The 21958-nt window shown below is 36.9% G+C and overlaps 2 protein-coding genes across 14 annotated transcripts in view; both read right to left on the bottom strand.

The window, feature by feature from the left end:
• The window catches only part of LOC105216876 (trichohyalin), a 97793-nt gene extending 85952 nt beyond the window's left edge, over positions 1-11841 (bottom strand). For 4 of the 9 annotated variants that reach the window (XM_054233059.1, XM_054233065.1, XM_054233062.1 and 1 more), the window contains exons 1-2: positions 10772-11829; positions 5707-6312 (exon numbers count right to left, since the gene is read on the bottom strand). The gene's annotated coding sequence lies outside the window, so the exon portion shown is untranslated. Of the gene's footprint in view, positions 1-5706; positions 6313-10771 lie in introns of all 9 variants that reach the window. The other 5 variants (XM_054233066.1, XM_054233063.1, XM_011191600.3 and 2 more) reach the window with 4 other exon arrangements.
• Positions 11842-12262: 421 nt separating this feature from the next.
• Positions 12263-21958, bottom strand: part of Wnt2_0 (protein Wnt-2) — a 31282-nt gene continuing 21586 nt past the window's right edge. For 4 of the 5 annotated variants that reach the window (XM_054233068.1, XM_054233070.1, XM_054233069.1 and 1 more), the window contains exons 3-7: positions 13990-14207; positions 13591-13907; positions 13329-13516; positions 13220-13270; positions 12570-13162 (exon numbers count right to left, since the gene is read on the bottom strand). In XM_054233068.1, the coding sequence (XP_054089043.1) occupies positions 12886-13162; positions 13220-13270; positions 13329-13516; positions 13591-13907; positions 13990-14207 (1051 nt within the window). In that variant the 3' untranslated portion in view covers positions 12570-12885. Of the gene's footprint in view, positions 13163-13219; positions 13271-13328; positions 13517-13590; positions 13908-13989; positions 14208-21958 lie in introns of all 5 variants that reach the window. The other variant, XM_029043281.2, reaches the window with a different exon arrangement.

Genomic DNA, 21958 nt, shown 5'->3' with positions numbered 1-21958 from the left:
AAAATCAAAAATGTATCGTGTGTCACGATACATGCCTACTGTGCCTACTGTGTTACTAAATAAGTATATGAATATATTGAACCAGGTCAATAACCAAATTTGAGGATTACAAACATCCTTGTTGCTCGTTTATTCGAGTACCAGATTAGAAAATGAACTAAAACTATATGTTTAGTCGATATGAGAAGCCGTTATCCCTGCTTTTTGAAGGTACTGAACTCCGCGTATTCTAAATGATTTCACAAAACAATGAACAATTTTATAGTATCGCAATTTTATATTCGAGGAACTAAGAGGGAAGTTCGGTTGTTATCCAATAATTGAGAAACAAGCTAAGACTAAACTGAACTAGATTTAGTAATATTTTGAAAGCAAATTTTTCATCTTTGTATTCCATATGAAGCTTTTTCAGCAGTTTGGTGAGTTGGAGGTCCTTCCATTTGTCGGATAACATCATAGGTTGCGTAAGAACTCGTCCACGCATTCAGCGGAGAAGTTAGGGCCATTCACACAGATACATATTCCATATTTCATCTACTATAACAAGAATTTAAAGTTTAATACAAAAAGTGAAAAGTAGGATATCGTTCGTTAGGATTTTTTTATAGCATCTAAAAGCCTGAAATGGAATAAGCCTTCATCAGTATGTAAATTAAAACATAAGTTTCAACTGACTGAACCGCAGATAGTATTATGGAAGCCGTTCGGTTGTAAATACTAAAGTTCGGTTAAATATACAAATATAATATGTAATTCGAGAATAAAAAATGGATTTCGAAGACAAACGCGTTTGGATTATTTTTCTCGAAAATAGGGAAATAGGGAAAAGTATTTTCAAGATATATATATTTGAAGAAAGGATACTACAAGGAATATTTTCCGTACAACCCTGGCGGACAAACAAAATTATATATACCTATTGTAGTATTAATCCATTTTAGTTATGAAAAAGTGTGCCCTTTTTAGATATTAGATAACATACGCAATATAATGAAACGAAAATAAATAAAATAAACAGTTATTTTAATTTTGTAATATATTTTAGTACTCAGATTAACAAAATAACAAATACGCTGACGGGCTTTCGTGTGCTATTTGGATGGTACAAACCAAGAAGAGAGGGATGCAGAATAGACTCATGATGGCTTTAAGTAAGTCTCGGAGAGCGAACGCATTTCCCAGCAGAATTTATTTTATTTACAAATTCGCGTATTCAGCATATTCACTGCTTTGAATTGTCATGGTATATGCTGTCAACGGAATTCTACCAATTCCGTAAATTTTATGTTGCTCTACTTTTTATGCCAACATAAATTCACAACGTTGAGTGGCGTTTAATTCACTATTTGCAATCGCTTACCACTCTCTCGCTCTCCCTATATCTTATTTATTAAGCTCTACCACTCATTGCACTATTTCTTCTACACTTTTCATCTCTTTCGCTCAATTACTCCCGCTCTCTCGAGCGCACACATCATTATACGCCTTCAGCCTTTAGGCTGAAGTATAGCTTACAAACTACAGTCGACAGAAAGACAATAAACTTTTACAACTAAATCTCATTCCAAAAATAAAATACACTCATGCGCGGACACACTATGCTGTTCTCCCGCCATCCGGTTGCCACAAACACAGGTAAACAGAGCAGAAACTCGCACAATACATAAGCACAGAGGGATACTGAAGGGGCTGGCAGGTCACTAGTGTTGTTGTTTATGTTATTGTGCAACATAAACGTAAAATAAGGTTGAAATTTGAAATCAATAAAAATATTTTGCTGTACTAAAAATAGCGAAGCCGCTGACTACGCTGCCGCTGACTGTCAAAAGTTTATGCTACACACACACCGACTCACATTCACACACACACAACTCCCATTCCGTCGCATTCAAGCCAAGTAGAAAAGCATAACAAAGTTAATGTGCTCGTAGTGAGGCGGTAAATAGTGAAGGAATTTTATTTGTGCACGCTTTTATTACGCGCAGGCGTTGGGCTGAACTCAGGTGTTTGTCAATAAATAAATGGCATGAAAACCTTGTCGAATGTGCTGCCACTAGCGACCCTAATTTCCGTAGCATATGCATAGGGGCTGATGGGCTGCAGCGAAACGAATTCGAATGTCAACTTATTTATGCATGGCTGATGAGCGGGCGCATGTGTGTGTGTGTTTGTGTGTACAAGTGTGTATTGACGGCAGTATAATAGAAGTAATTTTCATTGTTGACGGACACTTGAGACCAAAGCTAATATGCCGCTTGATCCACACAACATTTACCGACAGTGTTCGATATGAATTTGTGTACACTTCTTCCTCAACAAATACACGATTCTGTGCTTCTATGTGCATATGTATTTAAACAAATGTGTGTGTGTGCGTTTGTACATATATTTTTTCTTGGAAAATTGCGTGCTGCATTTGATAGACAACTCTGCGTTGCGAGCCATGTGGGTCATGCCTTTTACATGCAAGCGTTTACGGTAATTATCTGTTCGTATATTAAATGCTCTGTGAAAGTCGTAATTGCTCAGAGTGCGGGAGTGTCTACGATTACTTGCCTTCCATTATTAATGTTCAAATGCGATGTTAAAATTGTTCTTCTAAATTGCTTCTGTATAATAAATTACTGTCTGTCTAAGAAAATTGTTTGCACTAAACTGTTGCGAAGCTAACGGTATTTAAATCAAGTGGAATTCAAATTTTTTGTGAAATTTGTGTTGGTTCAATAGTTTCGCACTAAAAATACAAAGCTTTAATAGAAATTCATTATTTAACGGTTATTATGAGGTGAAATTGATCCTAACACCTTTGCTAGATGTTTGGCCGATTGTCTCCTCCTAATTGTTGCTGCTATTTGGAAAATGCAAATGCAATCAAATCTGGAAGAAAGAAATTTTAGAAGAAGCTCTTTTCAGGTGGAAATTCACCCAAAGGTTCCCTATAGCTTATCTTTATATCTTTTTTAGGTAATATACACATTTATGGGGGTTTAGGGATGGTAGTACGCAAACCTCACAACTACTCCGAGGGTTTCTACCCCATACAATGAATTATTATTATTTTGATCTCGGTCCCTATTTATACCGAAACCTCTGAACATTTAAATCCTACTAATCCACTCCAACTCTTAGGTGTTGAATTTTTATATAAATAGTAGTCTTTGAGGCAAAAATAAGCTCATATTGACGGTGTGCCATTTAAATTAAAATAACTCCGAAATATCTGGAATGTATTGTCAAATATAAACTGCCCTTTTAAGATATATGAAGTTCTAACGTCAAGGACATCTTATAAATATTCCTTGGTAGCCCGAGACGGAAAAGTGAGAAAGTTGATATTGAAAAATCTTGCCCATATTTAACCTGGAAGTTTATTAAAACAGCAATAGAATCAGTAGAGTTGATCACTTGGCACACGTAGCGTACACGCTCAACGGTGAAGTGAGCAGGGTCGTTCAATGGACCATTGCGCTACACGCTAATACTATGCTAAGATAACTGGAAACAGTGAGAAATGGCGGTAACGGTACCTATGTAATATAACCCACCACCAAGGAATCTGCCCATAACAAAGCGGTAATCTTTGACAGAAAACTGACTGTAGAAGGAGCATAAGACAATAACTACCCACAAGCTTGAATGTTCTTAGATGAAGATTTCCGTGTTTATTATTTGCAAACGAAATTGTAATAAATGAAATTACGTACAATATAATGGAAACGCGCTCAATTGTCTGGAATATAAACTTAAAAGAGAGCCGTAAATGTACGATTAAACTTAACTTGCAAAACATCGTGTATGGAAATGAAATGTTCTGCTTCTGAAGCTTTCGAAATCGAACTAGGGTCGAACTCTTACACTCGGCATTTTGAACGAACAAACGATTTAACGCCAAACATTACGCTTAAGGCAAGCATTAATTGGCAAATCTACATATAGTTTAAAAAGCAGATATTTTGGATAAAATGTTCAATGCCTCGATGATAATGATATCACGAAGAGTCTCAATGTCATCAACTTCAAAGAATATACTGGTTTTCTTCTCAGAACTAATCTCAAACTTCCTCATGGAAATAAAATATACTAGCAACTCCGCCTCTTCTCGCCTCTAAGATTTTGGACAACATCGCCAAAACTGAAAATGTGACAATAAGGGGATATAAAAAATTATTTGAGAGAAACTGCGTCAATAAGCAGTAGTCCACTGAAGAAGAACACAGGGAAATAAATAAAAAATTGTCGAGAACATTCTTTGAAAATGATTTTTTTAATCAAATTATTAAACAATTATATAAATCAAGGGCTCTTTTTCATTTTTCTTACACCACAGTTTCGAATCGTTGTTTATTTTTGCGTATGAGGTTGTTCTTGTGTTGCAACAGAAGCCATAGTTAGATTTTGGTAATGCTGCATAGGTGACAGTCATTTTACGGGTCTAAAACGGGTTGAGTTTTAGAAAAATAAAAGAGATTATCACTCAAGGAAATGGTTCGACCTGATATTTTAAGTTAAATGTAAATAAAGTCAACGGAAGTTAAGTCAATAAAATAAAGATGGCTTTCTTCCACTCGAACTGAACCTAAACTTTTAAAACAATATTATTATGTATATAATTTCAGACAATAGTTATGTCAATAATATAGCACTTTATTTATTTGAATTATGGTAGCAATACATTTTAAAATACGGCAAATTGTGCACTTAAAAAGTTACGTTTCAACTCTTCATTTTTTAAGTTTTAATCAAGAAGAAAGTAAACTGTCTTTCATACGAACATTCCCAGCCCTAAGATAATATATACTAAGTTCTGTTCCTATATGTATATACTTTTATTCTGTATATACTCTGTTGGCAGTATAATCTTAATAAGTGTCTTCTAAGTAGTCACAGAGTTCAACCATACCGGATGCATCTTTAATACTTCGACACTAATGCTAAGCCCTAGAAAAAAATTTTATTGAAATTTTGTACCAAAAATGTCAAATATTGGTAACATAAACCTGAAATTACCTAACCTTCATAAATGGTAGAAATTATAGTAATTAATATGCAAATAAATCAGAACTAAATTTACAAGCTTTTCCGAAGAATGAAACTAATTAAAAAACTTTAACTTCGAACCGCTCGCACATTAAGGCTCCTCACTGCCTTTTGAGAAAACCGCATTTCAGATTATTTTTCCTCATTTCCTGACACATAAATATGAAGTCAACCGAGCATGTGCTTCATTCGGAATTCGAATAAATTAACTGTCCTTACGTTCGACTCTTGCTCGAAGAGACGCGACGCGACATTGCATGGAATTATCATTTATATTGGTCCTTCCAAGCGAGCAAACTACTTAAGCACTTACATGGCCACTGATGGTAGTGCGATATGCGAGTAGAGACACACACAAAGACAGTGTGTTCATACATACATACATATATAAATATAAACATACATACGATATCGTATGATATGCACATTCATACATACATATATACATATTTACATAGAAAGGTATGCGAATTGGATGTGAATGAATAAATTTGCATAGAAATTTCGCATTTGCCAAGTTTGCGAAATCAATTTGGCGTTTGCCGGCAATTTAACCTGCATAAATGCATGTAATTTAAGACATACCGTATGCATATGTACATACATACAGACATACATATAAACAAATGTAAGCAGATAAGGTAGCTAGCTGCAGGTCCGTTCACTTACCACTCTTGCTTAGCCGATGAATTTTGACTGCTTTCTCGGAACAACCGTTAACAGAAGAAAATTTCCAATTAACCGCCTACACGGCTCACCTCTGCTGCCCCTACACTGCGAGCGTGTAAAGAATGTCTTATTTCCTGCGTCTGCACGCCGTCGTTGCTGTCGCCTTCCTTTCTCTCTCCGGCCTTCACTGTCGATTCGCGGCGGTTTGCGTCCCGCTCGGTTGGGCAACAGGCAATCAAATTTTATGTTTGCCCTCAGTTAGTTATTCTATATTTGAATTACTAGATGCTCTAGTGGTGCGCTTGTGGGTGTACTCGGTTGACTTTTCGTGGCTGTGATAGTATACGTTTAGGCGTCGTTGCCACTAAGTGTGTTTAACACTGTTCGCTTGTTGCTTGTTGTTTGTCGTTTGATTGCTCGGTCAATTGGCTGTCGACCCAAACGTCGCTTTGCTGATTGTTTTAGTTGTTGTTTAGTTATTTAGTCGGTTGGTTTGATGAGTGTAGCTGTCGCCGCCGTTGCCGTTGCCGCTGTCGCTGTCGGTGATGAATTTCTTGGCTTATGATTTATACGTTTAGCTCCTAGCGATTTATTTACATGACGCTGCTGAGGTTGTTGACATTTGCGAAAAATTGTTTGGAACATTCGACATGGCGTTTGCATTTAGTGGATTATGGAAGTGAAGGGGAAGAAATCACATTTAATATTTTCTCAGACTATTAAGGAACACTTAATCTAGAACACGTTAATATGATTTTTAAAGGAGATATTCATTTTATGGTTGTGCAATTGGAATTGGTTCGGTAGACTTCTTCTTTACTGTAAACTTTTATGAAACAATTAATAAGTAGAAATGTGTTATGATTTGAAACTGTTATTTCTGTTTATGTTCTGAATTATTTATCTGCACTTTTCTCAAAATTTTGGTTTTTAAATGTAATTTCATATTGTTTTGGCAGTTCTGTTAATTCGTGCCACACCTCTAATCACTTTCACTACACTTTTCGGTTTTTATGTGTCTTGGCATACCTATTATTTTTCCTTCTTTTATTACTTTGGTGAATTTATTAATTGCGCTAGTGATTATTTGGCAATTAGTTTCAAACCATACCATACCTTCAAACCATACCTAAAAGTCACCATGTTCTTAGTAGCTGCATTGATTTTCACGCACTTTCAACTTCCTACTATTTTACAAAATAATTATCGCGCAAATTAAATTTTTTCAGTATAACGTATTTTGTTTTTATTTCATTGGACTGATGATTATGATTTTTAGACCACGTTAAAATATGTATTCATCAAGCGAACTCAGTAATGGTTTCATTCAAGATTGCTATAAATATATAGAGTAAGCCATATCTGCGCGTTCGGTTATCTATGTAATTGTTATACCTTGTAAGACTACCTATCTAAAACTTATATCAATCAAGGCTCGATCAACCAAATTCCTCTTTAATGATCTTTCATATTTCTTTTATCAAATCCAACAAAACTACGAACAAATAAATAAAGTGTGAAGAATATTTCACAAATTTTGCAGTGGACTTTTAAAATGATGGAAGGAATATTGAAAGAATCACCGTCGATATTCTAATTTGTATGCCCGGTCCATTGAAAGTTTGCGAACGATTTAACTTCAACACTTCATAGCCGAGATTTAGAAGATGATGATGGTAACCAATCCATTGTTATAGATAAGAACTATCTTCTTGATCAGATAGAGAAAGTGGAAGCAGAATCGATTTCTCTACCGACAGTGTTCCCTCATGACTACTCTTCACAGTTGTATTAAAATACGCTATTTTTTGAGCCGGAGAGAGATGATGTTCATTGTTAGAGAATAGCAATAACGAGTCCCCATTTCTATGGAACGTTTTTCTCATGTTCTCTAGACCATGTGTACTGCTATCTCAGCCTGATCGATAAGTTTTTTTATCGGATTCCAAATCAACTCAAATGACTTTATTAGCAAACAGTTACAAGACTCCTGGTGTTCAATTACGAATATAACTATGACATTCTTCATTGTAACATTGTTTATTCTAGAATTTGTGCTACCTACCGCCGTTTTGACCGTTTCATTAATTTGATTTGAAATTTGTAAACCTACGTAAAGAAGAGTATTTACATGGCAAGTAACATAATTATATCATGTTCCCATCAAACATTTGAAGTGATTAGATTACATTTAATCTCTTCATTAAATACCCTGTTCTCACTGCCGTTGGGGAATTATAAAACAGCTGTTTTCGATTCATTTACTATATAGAGTGTTGCTGCTATGAAACTATGAAATCCCAAATTATGAGTGTTTGAACTAAATAGAATTTGATTTAAACAATAATACGTGCATATAATAATTAATTTTTTGTTTCTCATAATAAAAACTAATTAATTTTTTATTGTCATTCATTTATTTTAGTATAAAATTGATTTTCTTTTTTTATCTATCTAGCAAGATGTCTAACTGATAATTCCCGCAAGTTTTCCTTTTCTTTACTTTCGCTAGTTGTGTTATTTTTGGTATTATTCTTCTTCCTGAAAGCAGGTAGCACATGCACTAACTATCTATAATGAACACTCTTCGTTGCTGACTGACTGGGGCTGTGACATTTTTTTTTTTTTGACAGTTTGTAGTAAAAATCAGCTGTGATTTAACAAATATGACCAACAGATTTCGCCAAATCAGAGTCGCATAAGGAGATTTTAAGTAGATCAGCTTCAAATCTCCTAGGTGAAGAGATTAACAAGTGTAATATTTGTATGGCGAAATCTTATTAAATCCAGTAGATTAGTGAAATAGTCTACTCAACGGCCTAAATCTCGCAATTAAGTGTCAATCGGAACATGGTATTAAAGGAGAGAAGGAAGCTCATTCGTAGCACTAGATCCGAATTTTCAGTTCTGTTTTCTACCGATCCCCCAGTGTCTTCCAAGCTCTTACAGCGAAACGGCTATATTTAAAATTCAATAAGACCTCATTTGATAAGAGAATCTAACACTTTACTAAACAAGGTACACTAGAAAAGAAATCGTCAACCGCAGTAGAGAGAACTTTCGATTATCCATTGCTGAATAGATTAGTACTAAAACCCTTACGGTGGAATGGCTCTTGACCTTAGTATAGGAAGTTGTGAGTTACTCTTCCATTCTTGATAAATCATTGCTGATGACACAATAGAGATGAAGTCACCGCCGTCTCACATCAATCAGCGATTTGTTAGTACGATATCGAATACACGAAATGACTAATCGAAATTGAATACATATATTTAAATGCGACCGAATCGAGTTTGTGTTCGAGTTTTTTATGTTTCGAAAATAACAGTTAGCAACTATTAGGTTGCAACGAATCACACAGTATCCGGCAAATAGTAGTATTCAGCAGCTAACAGTATACACCGTTATTAAGATGGTACTACCAGTTATGCCTACGCGCCAAACACCCACAACTAAGCGGTGAAAATAGCTTAAGGATCTGAAGGAGTCCAAACCAGAGAACTAACGAAGGAGCAGCGCTCAACTCAGAGCTGTGAGCACAAAACAAATGCACTCAACTTCGCTTTTATGCTCCTGTTACGATGCTCAGCTCCAATTGGAGCGCCGCTGCGCTGCGCATGCCGAACTCCTCACGTTGGCTCTTTGTAATGTTTGTATGTGTGCGTTGTTGTTGTTGTTTGTACGTGTTTGACAAGTAAGCAAGCAGGTATTTAGTGGTTACTCTGTAGCCGCTAAAATTATGCATAGATACATGAATGTATTACTGTGCGTTCTTAGGAGTTAGTGTGTGTGTGTATATGCGCAGCGTGACTCCGAGTCAATAGTTGCTCTCGTATGAATAGACTGTTAACGAAACGGTTTTATTTTTATAACTCTCCTACGCTTTTTACAGTTTTCTGTGTGTACATAAATTTATAGTAATTACATTTGTGTGCTCGTGCCTATGTATTTGCGTATGTACATGTGTGTGTGTGTGTGATTTTGCGCTGGTATATGTGTGTAAGTAAGGCAATGGTTATTGTGTCAGTTAGTAGGTTGATGTAATTTATAATAAAATTTCTGTTTGCCTTCAATCGATAAGCATCACACCTCCACGCTCCAATGGGCTAATACAATGAACCTGTGTCACTCTGCCCCCATTCACGACCTCAAACACCCCCACCCCTATCTACACGATGTATATATGTAAAATGTCCCCTTTGTCGCTATGTCGCTCAAGCAGAAGCCTAGTGGCTTAGTGTTTATAAGTAATGTTACTTTGACGTTGCATTTACGCTCGCTTGCCGCGCCGCAACTTGTGCTCGAACGCCTAAAATTATGCATGCACACGCATTTAATGAAATTCAACGAATACCAGTGTGTGTGCAGCGCTCATTTGTGTGTGTATGTGTGTGTGTTTCTTAACATACTAGCACAGTTTTGCTACGCCCTGGCTTTTGAGCTTTAACCGTTAGCTTGGCACACATATATCGCTGTATGCTTTAAGGAATTTAACGAAGTTAATTGAGGAATTTTATGTGTTTTTCGAGTATCTTTTGCCTCTTCTCACACAGCGCGCCCGTTTACCGTTTTCGGGAATTCTATTTTTAGACGCACAACATCACATGACTTCAGTTAGAATGGGTTAGAAAAAATAAGGTTTTACACGCATTCCGCTGCATGTGTGCGTGCGTGCGTGTATGTTGTTTTTGTCGGTGTAATGCATTTTTCACCATCACTATTCGTTGACTCGCACTCACTTTTCTGTACCCAGAAACTCCCTCTTGCCACTTTGGTTCGCTTTCGCACTCCACTGTAGTTTTCACATCACTTGCTTGGTCATTACACTGTCTTCTCTGTTATACCCAACAAAATTTTCACGTTCATACTTTTTCCTCCTCTTCTATTTTTTTTTGCTTTTTTCTAGTATTTTTTCTTGGCTTATTTTCAGAAGTTTTACTTGGTTTTCGGCAGTAACTTTTTGGTTAAAATTAGCTTTCAACACTTTTGATTTTATTTTTCTTTCCTTTTTCATATGTGTGTGTGTGTGTATGCGTTTTGTATAATTAATTAATGGTTATACCTTTGTTTAATATGTTGGTGGGTTGCACAATGCATTCGATTTGTTGCTAGACTGCGATATTTGGAATTTTCAACATTTGAACACAAATTTTGCTTGAATTTCTTAGATTCCCAACACTGCGGTATACACTTTTTCAGCAACTACTACCAATTTATATATACATTTTTCAGCTTGTTGGTGGCCCTCTGCACTGTGCCCGTCTTCTGCACCACTAGTTTTGGTATAATACAAAAAAATGTGCTATCAACCCAATTGTGCGGCACCGTTAGCCCGATTTGACGCCGTTTTCCAACTAACTACCCTTAAGAACTGAACGCGAATTCGATGAACCGCTACTGTTATACCCAAAAGTGCTGAAACGTCGTCGCCGCTACCGGTCGTCGCTGCCATTCGTATAGTTCGTATATCACGACGGAAAGCCCACTTGGTGAAAGCAACTTTGTATTGAGCAAAACTTTCCACTTCGTGCTTGGAGCACTCTATGTGCCAAGCACTCGTGATGTGGTGCTCGTTTGAGTCAAACACATCGATAACAAATCAGTTAGTTGCAATAACAACAATTCTGCTGAACAACAACATTTATGCACACACCTACGCCACATAGCTACACATGTATCTCAACCACCCTCAACCTCTTAACAGACTGTGTTGCAGAGCTCACCGAAATTATGCTACACACGAGTACTCGCACTCAGCACACAGAGCGTACGTTGCGCCGTTTGCCATGCGCTTCGTTTCTTTGGCTATGGCACTTGTAATCAATGAAATGTGGCGCCATCGTATTGCCGCAGGACATCAGGCGCTTGCGAGCTCTCACACCGCTCACACCGAAGCACGAAACAAAGCAAAGCAAAGTGGAAAAAGTGTTACTCTCACTCTCTCCGGCTTGCTTAATGTCTTTACTCACATGGCGCGCTTTTGTCAGCAGCGTGTGGGGCGCGGGGTGGTGTGTAGATATTTTGTTGTAAATAGTATGGGAATTCCATTAGAAATGAAAGAGCAAAGAAAAGAAAACGCACAGCGAATGGCAAATAGCAAATAGTAGTAACATGAAAGAAACTGCTTGTGTACAATTCCATTGGAAGTCGAACGAAATTGTTTCATGCTGGCAACATCCTCTATTGGGAAATGCAAAAGCTAAGGTATGCTAGAAAACTCTGATTAAAATAATTAGAATTTATTTTAATGAAGCGAGCATTGAATTTTTATTCGAAAATATACAAATTTTATTTGTGAGAAATTTTCTTGTACCATATTCCACACATTTGCTCAATAAATATTGTCGGAATTGTACAACACATAGCTTTGCAGAGTAACTTGTTACCGAAAATATCGGTAAATTTGGAGAATTATAATAAATTTAGTAGTCCTCTTAAAATCGGGGCAGTAAATAAAATTCTCTTGTTCTTGTCTTAAAGATATAGTAGAAACCCTGAATGTTTCGTGATCATTCAATCGTTCTCAAGTCGATATATCAGCCGAACTTAACTATTCCATTGTTGTAAGTAGTATTTGTTCGCTAACAATTGGATTTACTGTGCAGGACGCTAAAGTCTCTCGAATGCACAATATTACTATGCTGTTTGTCTGTTTGAATCAATAAGAAAACTATTTTCGAGTTTTAATACTGGGATGATAAAAAAGCAGTATTTGACATGAGATGCCCAGTATGCTTCTTAGCGTTTCCAATCACCAGCACTTGTAATTACCGATTGCAGGAAATATATCAGTAAAGCGACATATTTTATCCTATAAATTTGCAGTTATTTTCAAATCAAGGGTCCTAAAGGTAGACACCCTATGTGTAGGCGAAAGTATATAAATTTTTTCGATTTTGATTTCGTTTTTATTCGGTATGAAATACAAATTTCGCATACATTTATTTTCATTTTAAAAATTCATAAATAAATTAGCTTATCGAAATTAACATAAGTTCTTAAGTACATACAAATCTCCAAAAGAATACATCAAATCTTAATAGAAATATTAAGAGAACGAATAACCTACAACATACACACAGGGAATATCTTACAAAGAAACAAATAATTAACTTATAATGTATTTAACTATGAAACCTATAAAACCTAACCTAAAATGGTATTTATTTTAAGAATTTATTTACACGTGAACTCCTCGTAATTTTCCTCACACACGTCACAGACCACATCGCAGCACCAGACAAACTGACAACGACACTTTGCTCTTCGCCGTACTTGACGCGTATTGTAGCCACGCTCACAGCACAATAGATCACAGCTTTGAGGTCCAGTCAAGGTACGATTGCAAACACGACCAGTCGTGCCGAGTATGCCCAGTTTCACATTGCGTTCGCAATAATCCGGCGACTCTTGGAGATATACCAGCTCCATACGCTTTGGATCACGATCCTTCCTACCATACAAATAGTTGTAAAATCACAGCTGTTTCAGAAAGTGATTAGTAACTTACTTGCTTAATTCCGGTCCCATATACTTTGGATCACCGAAACGATGCTTCCTACTGGTAAAAAAAAAACAATCACAGTTACAGGTATTTCATAGTATGATCAATAACTTACTTGCTTAATACTAGTTTCAGTCCATTTTTGCCTCTAACGGCATGCACGCGTTTGGCTTTTTTGTATTTCCGCATAAGCACCTCGCCGATCTGACGAAACGATGGCAGACTCTTCCAACACGCCTTCATCGCACACGAACCGCTCATGCCATGACACTTACACTCCGTCTTCAGCAGATTCTTAACTAACTGGACAAATCAAAACGAAAAAATCGGAAGTTATGTAAAGTGATCTTTCAGCTCCGAAATGTTGGAATACTCACCCTTCGACCAACGCGATTATTATGCAGATTCATCAGAGTGCGCGCGTCACCTTCGATTTCGCGTGCGTCGAGAAACTTGCGTGTGAACTTCATGCCAAAGTCGACATCGGCCGAACAGCCGCCCCACTTCCACGATTGCGTGCCCATTTGCGAGCCGCTGGCGTCAAGATTGGCCGCATCCGCATGTCGCATACTGGTGGGTTTGTGACGCATGTCGCAGCCGCACAAAGATATATTGCCACGCGCGCATGCTGCCGTCACAGAGTGTGCCGCTCCGGCGCTGGCGATGGCATAAGTGAAAGCCGCCTCCGGGGAGCCTGCAAGTAATGTGGCAGTTTGAGACAGTGTTCCATATATACATATGTTAAGTGAGATGATTCTGGTTCTTACACAACTTACCGACAAACATGACGTGCGCGAAGACACCTTCCTGCCAGACTTGTGAGCAGTTCCAACGGTGCCCACGAAATTGATGCTGACACTCATGAGATCCCATCTGATGGCCTTCACCCAACGCGATCAGTGCATCTGGCGACTCACTGCACAGCTGCCGTTGTTGCGGTGTTAGACCTGGTATGCGGGAACAGAGTATTGCCGACGTAAAACTGGATACTAATCTAACAGAAATTAAAATAGAGAAACACGCAAATTATTTTCAAGCTTAGAAATTACTTAAGTACATATGTATGTACATATATTATATATGTAAAATCTATTAATGAGAAGTGGAAAACTATTTCATTATAGAATCTTTGGATGTGTTTCGTGATTACATTTTCCTTATATTAACAAGCAATAGAAGTGATTACATCGTTCGTCATAGTAACGGTAGCTTATGCCGAGTTAATTGGGTGTACTTGAGATATGAATTACATATAGGCTAACTATATTAAAAATATTTTTTTAAATTTAAACAGTTATTTAAAAAAAACTTCTACAATAGTTCAAAGTGATGTACTATATATCTGAAGCTATAACATTTGCACATCTTTCTGTATTCCAGTAAGACACCAAGCTTTTTCTCACATACTTCGATCTAATATTTTAAATAATTACAAAACTATGTATGTACATATATGTTTTCCTTTTCACAATACTCAGCGCATTCAATGTCAATAATATTAAAAGGCACTTAAAAGAGAAAAAATTGCAAACAATTTTGTTTTTGTAGCTTAAATATTACAGGCACTTAAGCGTGGAATTTTATATGTAAACTTAGAGCACTTAATCGGGGATCACTACGCTATTTTTTCTTCTTGCTTTCTGGCGCCAACTGGAAACACCAAGTAAAGCCAGGTCACTTTTCACTTGGTCTTTGAGTGGCCTCAACTTTTCATAAAATTTTCGAGCATCACCCATGTCGGCTAGCTTTCCAAGCTTTTCATACGCATTGCGGCCTCTTTCTTTTTACGTCTGAAAATGCGTCTCGCATACCTCTTCAGCTCTCGATATCTATCCCACCCCGGACGTGTTGTGGTCGATCGCAACGTTGCGAGGTAGGCAGCCTTTTTTCTCTCCACGGCGGAACGACAATTCTTATCGCACCAACTGGATTTTTGGCGTTGCCATAGACCAATTGTTTCAGCTGCAGCGGTATGCAATGAGTTTAAGATTCCGTTCTACAGCTCCCATATACCGAGATGCTGATGAGTAATCTCAGAGAGCAGGAGTGCAAGTCGAGTAGAAAATTTCTTGGCTGTCTGTTGCGATTGCAGCTCTTCGAGGTAGAACCTTCCTTGTGTGTGTTGGCGGGCGTTCTTTGCTGCATAGAGGCGTGTAAGTATCTTCGCTGCTACCAGAGAATGGTCCGAGTCAATATGTGGTCCTCGGAGCGTACGCACGTCTAAAACACAGGAGACATGTCTTCCGTCTATCACAACGTGATCGATTTGATTGCGAGTGTTTCGATCAGGGAATATCCACGTTGCTTGATTATTTTTCTTGTGCTACAGACTACCATACCATCAACCAGATGGACAGAGGCTCGCCTTCATATGGATGTCTGTTGGCTACCCAGGGGATACTTGGTCTAAAACCGGAAGTCGTGAGCTGCTTGAGTCGTATGCAAAGGAATCGTTCCTGGCCACTCCCAAGTGAATGGCAATCAGAAACTTTCCTCACGTATGTGAACTTCTACTTATGACCCCATCCATGTATTGGAGGAAATATATAGTATAATAGTCAGAAGGGACAAGGTCTGGGGTTTAAGGTGGTTTAAGCAAAATTTCTCAGCCATTACTGTATAAAAAGAAGAAGCTCTTGAAAAGTTCCAAGAAGATCCGACGTTTTCGAGCCACATTCTGTTCAGCGATGAGGCCCATTTCTGGGTCAATAAGTATATAAACAAGCAAAATTGCCACATTTGGGGAGAAGAGCAAACTGAAGAGATTCCAGAGCTGCCATTTCATCCAGAAAAAAACAACAGAGAATACTTCCGTGAGCAGATAATTTCAAGTTTTTTGACGGTCCATTGGACACCAAGATGGTGTGATATCACACCGTTTTCCTGTGAGTGTATGGAAAGACTAAAGTCTATGCGGATAACCGACGCTTCGATTCAGACCTTAGGGAACCTCGAAATGGATCATCCTTTAGGTGCAATATATAAAAATATAATAATACAATACTCAGATTGTAACATTTCAAATTTTGTATATGTCCAGGTCGAAAATTTCGATTTATAGAAGGAAATTTGTATGATTCACCTCATTAAAACTATTCCGAAATCGGTTTACTAGTCTCTATATACCCAATTACAACTTAACTGTACGTTTAGACTTTATACCATGTGTATATGTATATCAGGGAGTGAAAGTAATATATAATAATATTGGAAGAGAATATTTTTCTTCGCATAATAAGGTTCGGTTATATTAATCGATAACTTGTTCATATACGATACTAGGTACAAGCCCAGCGGTGTTTGAATGTATTGAATAATTAGACGAATATCAACTGTCAAGGTCTATAGGCCTGTAGACTATAGGGATCTTATATCTTAATATACATTATGTATATTCACTATACAATTACAGTTATGGAAAGAGATAATAAGTCTATTAATCAAATGTAATGACTAGACAAACTCACATTTGACATAATTATGATTAGAATTGACTAATCCGAAGTGATGTAGCATTGTCTGTGGCGACTTGTATAGAAATCGGCACTTGCAACGTTTCAAACTAAAATACACCTACGCGAGTAAAAAATGATTTGTTTGTTTTGATCAAGTATTATATCCATAAACTCGTAAATCCAGTGGCTTGAGGCAAATAATTATTTTTGCAAGATATGAAAAAATAAATTCATATAAATACATGCATATGTGCGTATGTACATATTTGTACACAAAGAGCTTACTTATTAATATTTCATTGCATTTGTTTTTCATTTTTGAAAATATGGCGAACACGACTCATATGATTAAGTGTAATTATAATAATCTGAGCCACTAATCTCTATGTTTACAAAGTATAAATATGAGCAAATGCATGCACTCAAATGCACAAATAAAGATATGACACATTCACATACATACATACATACATACATACATACATACATAGATCTATACATATGTACAGACATATGAGCGCATATAAGCACGTATTACTATTTATTTGCGTATCGCTAAGTGAGTTTGCCGGAAAACGTTATGATTGGCTCATAAAATGGTTGTTGTTGTGTATATTTTTTGTTCCAAAGCATCTTGCCAATCTGACAACGAATAAATCAGAGCGAGCGTATTGATTGCAAATATCTGAAAGAGTTTAAATAACATCCATGCATATGAATATGTACATATATATGTTCAAGTATGTTCATATGCATTTGTTCAAGTAATATACCACATAACAAATCGATGCCGCGATGTCTAACTTGAGCTAAGTCTCGTCAACTTTTAACTGAAAATTTCTTTAATGGTTAGTAACGGAAGCGTTAATAATTATGATCAAATAAATCTCTGTAAAAAATCCTTGTATATTCCTAATACTCGTATATGGAATTAAAGGCGGAATCTTAATTAAGCTTGGTAACAACGTTAATCTTAGCATTAATGTACAGTTGAACTTCCCTAACTCGAATCACCATAATCCACAAAAGCGGGATTGTCCGCATAAACTTTGCATATACCCACAGGAAAACGAATAACGGTGTGATATCACACGAAATTATCTGCTCACCGAAGTGTCCTTTCAATAAATCCATTGATTGTTGCGATGTGTGGGAAGTCTTGTTGAAATCAAATGTCGCCGAGAGCATGAACATAATTTTTAGGCATCAAATAATCGATTATCATGGCGCGATTTTCGTGAACACTATATTTTCTTGTATGCGTGCTAAACGTGGTCTATTCGGTCGAATATTATTCAATAATGAATTCTCGGTCTAAAGATGGGTGGTGGTGTTGCAAATAGTACACTCAATAGGCCGATTATGTGACTCACGCGTGATCTGTCAAACTTTGCTATCGAAAAAAAGTACCTCTACTTGGATCATTTCGTAATGAAATACAGTAAATGTCGAGTTTAAAATATTCAAGTTATTTACTCCATTTTAAGCGTAAAGATTATAGAATATTAGCAATACACCACCGCTACTGTTGAATGCGGCGACACTGTAATCCGACATTTGTCTTTCGCATTATATTTGTACTTTTGATTGCTTATATTGATCTTAAGTATTGCTTCCGGCATCAATTTTATTGTAATTTACTTGTAATTAATTGTAATATTTTATTTTATGTTAATTTATTATTATTGCTCCTAATGCCTTTATGAGCACATATAGTATATTGGGTGTGCAGCTTTGAAATCGGCATTAAAGCTCTTAATTCGACAAATTGCTATACGTTTTGAGGAGCGCTGAAAGCAGCTTAATTACATATAGTGGCATTTTAACATAGATAAAAAGACAATTTTCTTTTCATATGCAATGCATGTCAACGAATCGACACATTTCAGTCTTCGTTGGAATAGTTTATAATTTCTCATTACAAATACATATTTCTATTAGCGTTTTGCCTGCAGGCAGACCAGGCCTTGACAAATGAAAAGGTGCGAAAATATTCTATGTATTTATATTTCAAATGTGCATGTAATGTCCAATTAAATTCTAGTTTATTCTAAAAGAAACCTGTCGAATCGAGCAAACTGGAATGATTATTATCGCAATTAAGGTTTTACAATTGTAGGAAAATGAATATTTACATAATTCTAATAATACAAATTCACACAACATTCCCAATACACTAATTTATAGAATAACTGTTGGAACACCTTAAAAATGCGGAGAGAAGTAAGCCAAAGTGAACGCTTTGATCTTATCCGCTTTAGAATTATATCCTTAATAAGGTAAAACAAGTAAGGAAAGGCTAAGTTCGGGTGTAACCGAACATTTTATATTGAAGAAATTTTATTAAGATATCGCGCAACTTTACCCATAAATTCGGCATAAAGTTTAATAGAATAACGAAAATCGTCATATATAGATATGAGGGCTGAGGTAATTCCTGAACCGATTTCATTCAATTTCACCAGCAAGGTACACTATATCTAATACTATACGCTCACTTAATTTTGCTAAGATATATCACATATTAACCAATACATATATGCGGAATAAAGCCCAACGAAACCGATTATTTGAAAAACCTATAATTAGGTATATGGGAGCTAGGAGATCTTATGACCCGATTTTAATAATTTTTGGAACAGAGACACACTATTGGAAGAAAACAATTTCCTCTGAATTACATTAAATTATCTGAGAGATGTACCTATATTTTCCGTTAAAATTTAACCTTAGGCCCTGAGTTCAACATGTTCGATATCTAGGGCCTTGAAAAGTTATAGTCCGTTTTCGACAATTTTTTCTGTAAAGTTTTGTTTTGCTATCTTCATTGGTTCCTAATGTATACATATATTATAAAGTGAAGGATTCAGATGGAATTCAAAATTGAGTTATAGAGGAAGTAGTCGTGATTGTGAACCGGCTTCGCTTTTAACCGTGTTGTCAGGGTGTCAAGAAAATATTATATACCGATTTTCATTGAAATAAGTCCTCTCTCGACGAACCAAAATTAAACTCTACCAGTCGCTCATTAATCCCGTCGTGATCTATGGCGCAAAGCGTGGACAGTGCAACACCCGATGAGACGACTCTTGGGATTTTCGAGAGAAAGGTTCCTATGAGAAAGGACTCCTCATAAATTTATTATATATATCTCGCAAACTACTAAAACTATATCAACCAAACTTTTTACAGTAATTTCACTTAGCCACATCATTGCAGCATGAAAATGAATGAACTCGGATTATAACCACGCCTACCATTCAGTAATTCAGTAAAGAAAAATGCCAGATAACCAAAATTGAATGATAAAGACGGTATAATCCTTTCGTTCACTTTACTAAATATGAATTAATCACCAGTGAAGACATCGGAACAAAATTTTGCACAAATATTACATTTGTAGTATGGCATCTAAAAATCTCCCGAATCGGACTATAACTACAGCTACAGAACCTGAAGACCTAAGTGTTTGTATCCAATTTTTTACCGAAAATATCGGTAAGTACTCATCATTTATTCTAGAGAAATGTAGAGGAGAGGAGAAGGAGGACCTTTTATAGTGTGCATTTGTACCAAAAATGGGTAAAATCGGATCAGCTTTTCTTCGCATCAATATCCATTGAAAAAGTCTTTTAAACCATCACATAAAAAATATGACTCACACGCTGTGACACAGTGGACGTGTTATTTGTATATCTCACAATTGCAACAAGTGGTTTAGCGGTACTCTATGTATATATACATATATTTGTATGTAGATGGACATAGTACATACGTAGGTAAACACCAACTTTACCCACATGGCTCTAAGCTTGTGTGCGAGTTATTGTCTTTCTCATTCTTTATCAGTCAAATACGAACGTGGGTTCATATCAGCTGATAAAGAAAACAAGTCGAACTCATGTTCAATGCATTTAACTGTATTTTAATTTCAAAATTCAACAAGTTAGCCCACAAATCATTTGAAAAATATTAATTCAATTTATAAAATTTGCCGAACGTTTGCAACGAAAGGCGATTTGTACATACATACGGCATTACATGATCATAAACATACATATTACATGTGTATGTATGTCAGGTAATATTGAGATCAAGAAAAAGCGACACAAAATCCCACACATGGTCACCCCAATACTCCACATTAGCACACTCTCGCACGAACTCACGACTCGTGATTTTATTGGAGATGTGGGCATTTTCGCAAATGCATTCATGCCTCAAACAGCGGTACATATGTAAGTACCATGTAGGTAATTATTGTCGGTATATGCGCATGAGTATGTGTGTACATGATGTCTTACAAGCCGTTTGCCGATCGCAATCGATGTCTCAGCGGTTGTTAACATTCTTGTAAATTATGTTGAATTACTGGACTGGCGCGCATTGTCAGCAGCTTGTATCAAAAACATACATTGCACACGTTCGTATGCGGTGCTATGTCGCCGGTAAATGCCCAGAGGCTTCGGGCCTTACGCGTACCTCACCACTTATGCACACACACCGAAAGCCACCGCATAAGATGGGAAGGCCATGAGCCACCGTGCTCACCGCAAGAAATAAAGTGCTTGCAATTAATATTACCAGCCTTAAGTAAACCGCTCTTTAAGGGGTTTCGCCCTACCTTCATGCCCGCGGAGGCCGTCCGCCTGCCGTGGTAGTTTGTGCGCGATGCTGCATGCCCTTACACGTTTATTCACATCGCTTTTGATTTACTTTTTACTTTATTTCATTTACTTTTATTTCATATTATTTGTTTGCTTCTTCGTTTTTTGCCTTTATTTTTGTGTTTTGCCGTTTTTGTTGCGGTTCACTTAAGCAAACTGCAGGCCAAGCGTGGCTGCCGCGCTACCGAGTTCAGTTGCAGCGGCCACTGCCGTATTATTGACCGTATTCATTATGTTTTTTAACCTGTCATTAAATAGCCCCGGGCCTGGCTCTTCCTTTTTCACCGTTCGGTCACTATTTCCTTGCCGTTTCCCCTGTTCACTTCCTCATTGTACTCTTCTTTTTGCCTTTGGAGCTGTTGATGGCACCGTGTTACCGCTGCATATTGCTGTTTACTGTCTGGCCTTGTTTCTTTCTTATTTGCTATCATTATATGCTCGCATCGGCTGTTCCTCATTGTTATTGCGCAAATTGGTAGTAAAGTAATAATTGGTTTAAGGTTTAATGCCAAATTCCATTTGCTGCCACTGTATAACGCATATAGGTACATATGTACTATGTACGATTACGTGAGTTGCAAGTACTGGGCAATGGGTTCGAATGCCCCTTGTAGCACCCTTCA

The sequence above is a fragment of the Zeugodacus cucurbitae genome, chromosome 6 (genome assembly GCF_028554725.1).
Source record: "Zeugodacus cucurbitae isolate PBARC_wt_2022May chromosome 6, idZeuCucr1.2, whole genome shotgun sequence".
NCBI lineage: Eukaryota > Metazoa > Arthropoda > Insecta > Diptera > Tephritidae > Zeugodacus > Zeugodacus cucurbitae.
This window is presented reverse-complemented; position numbering and strand designations above follow the sequence as displayed.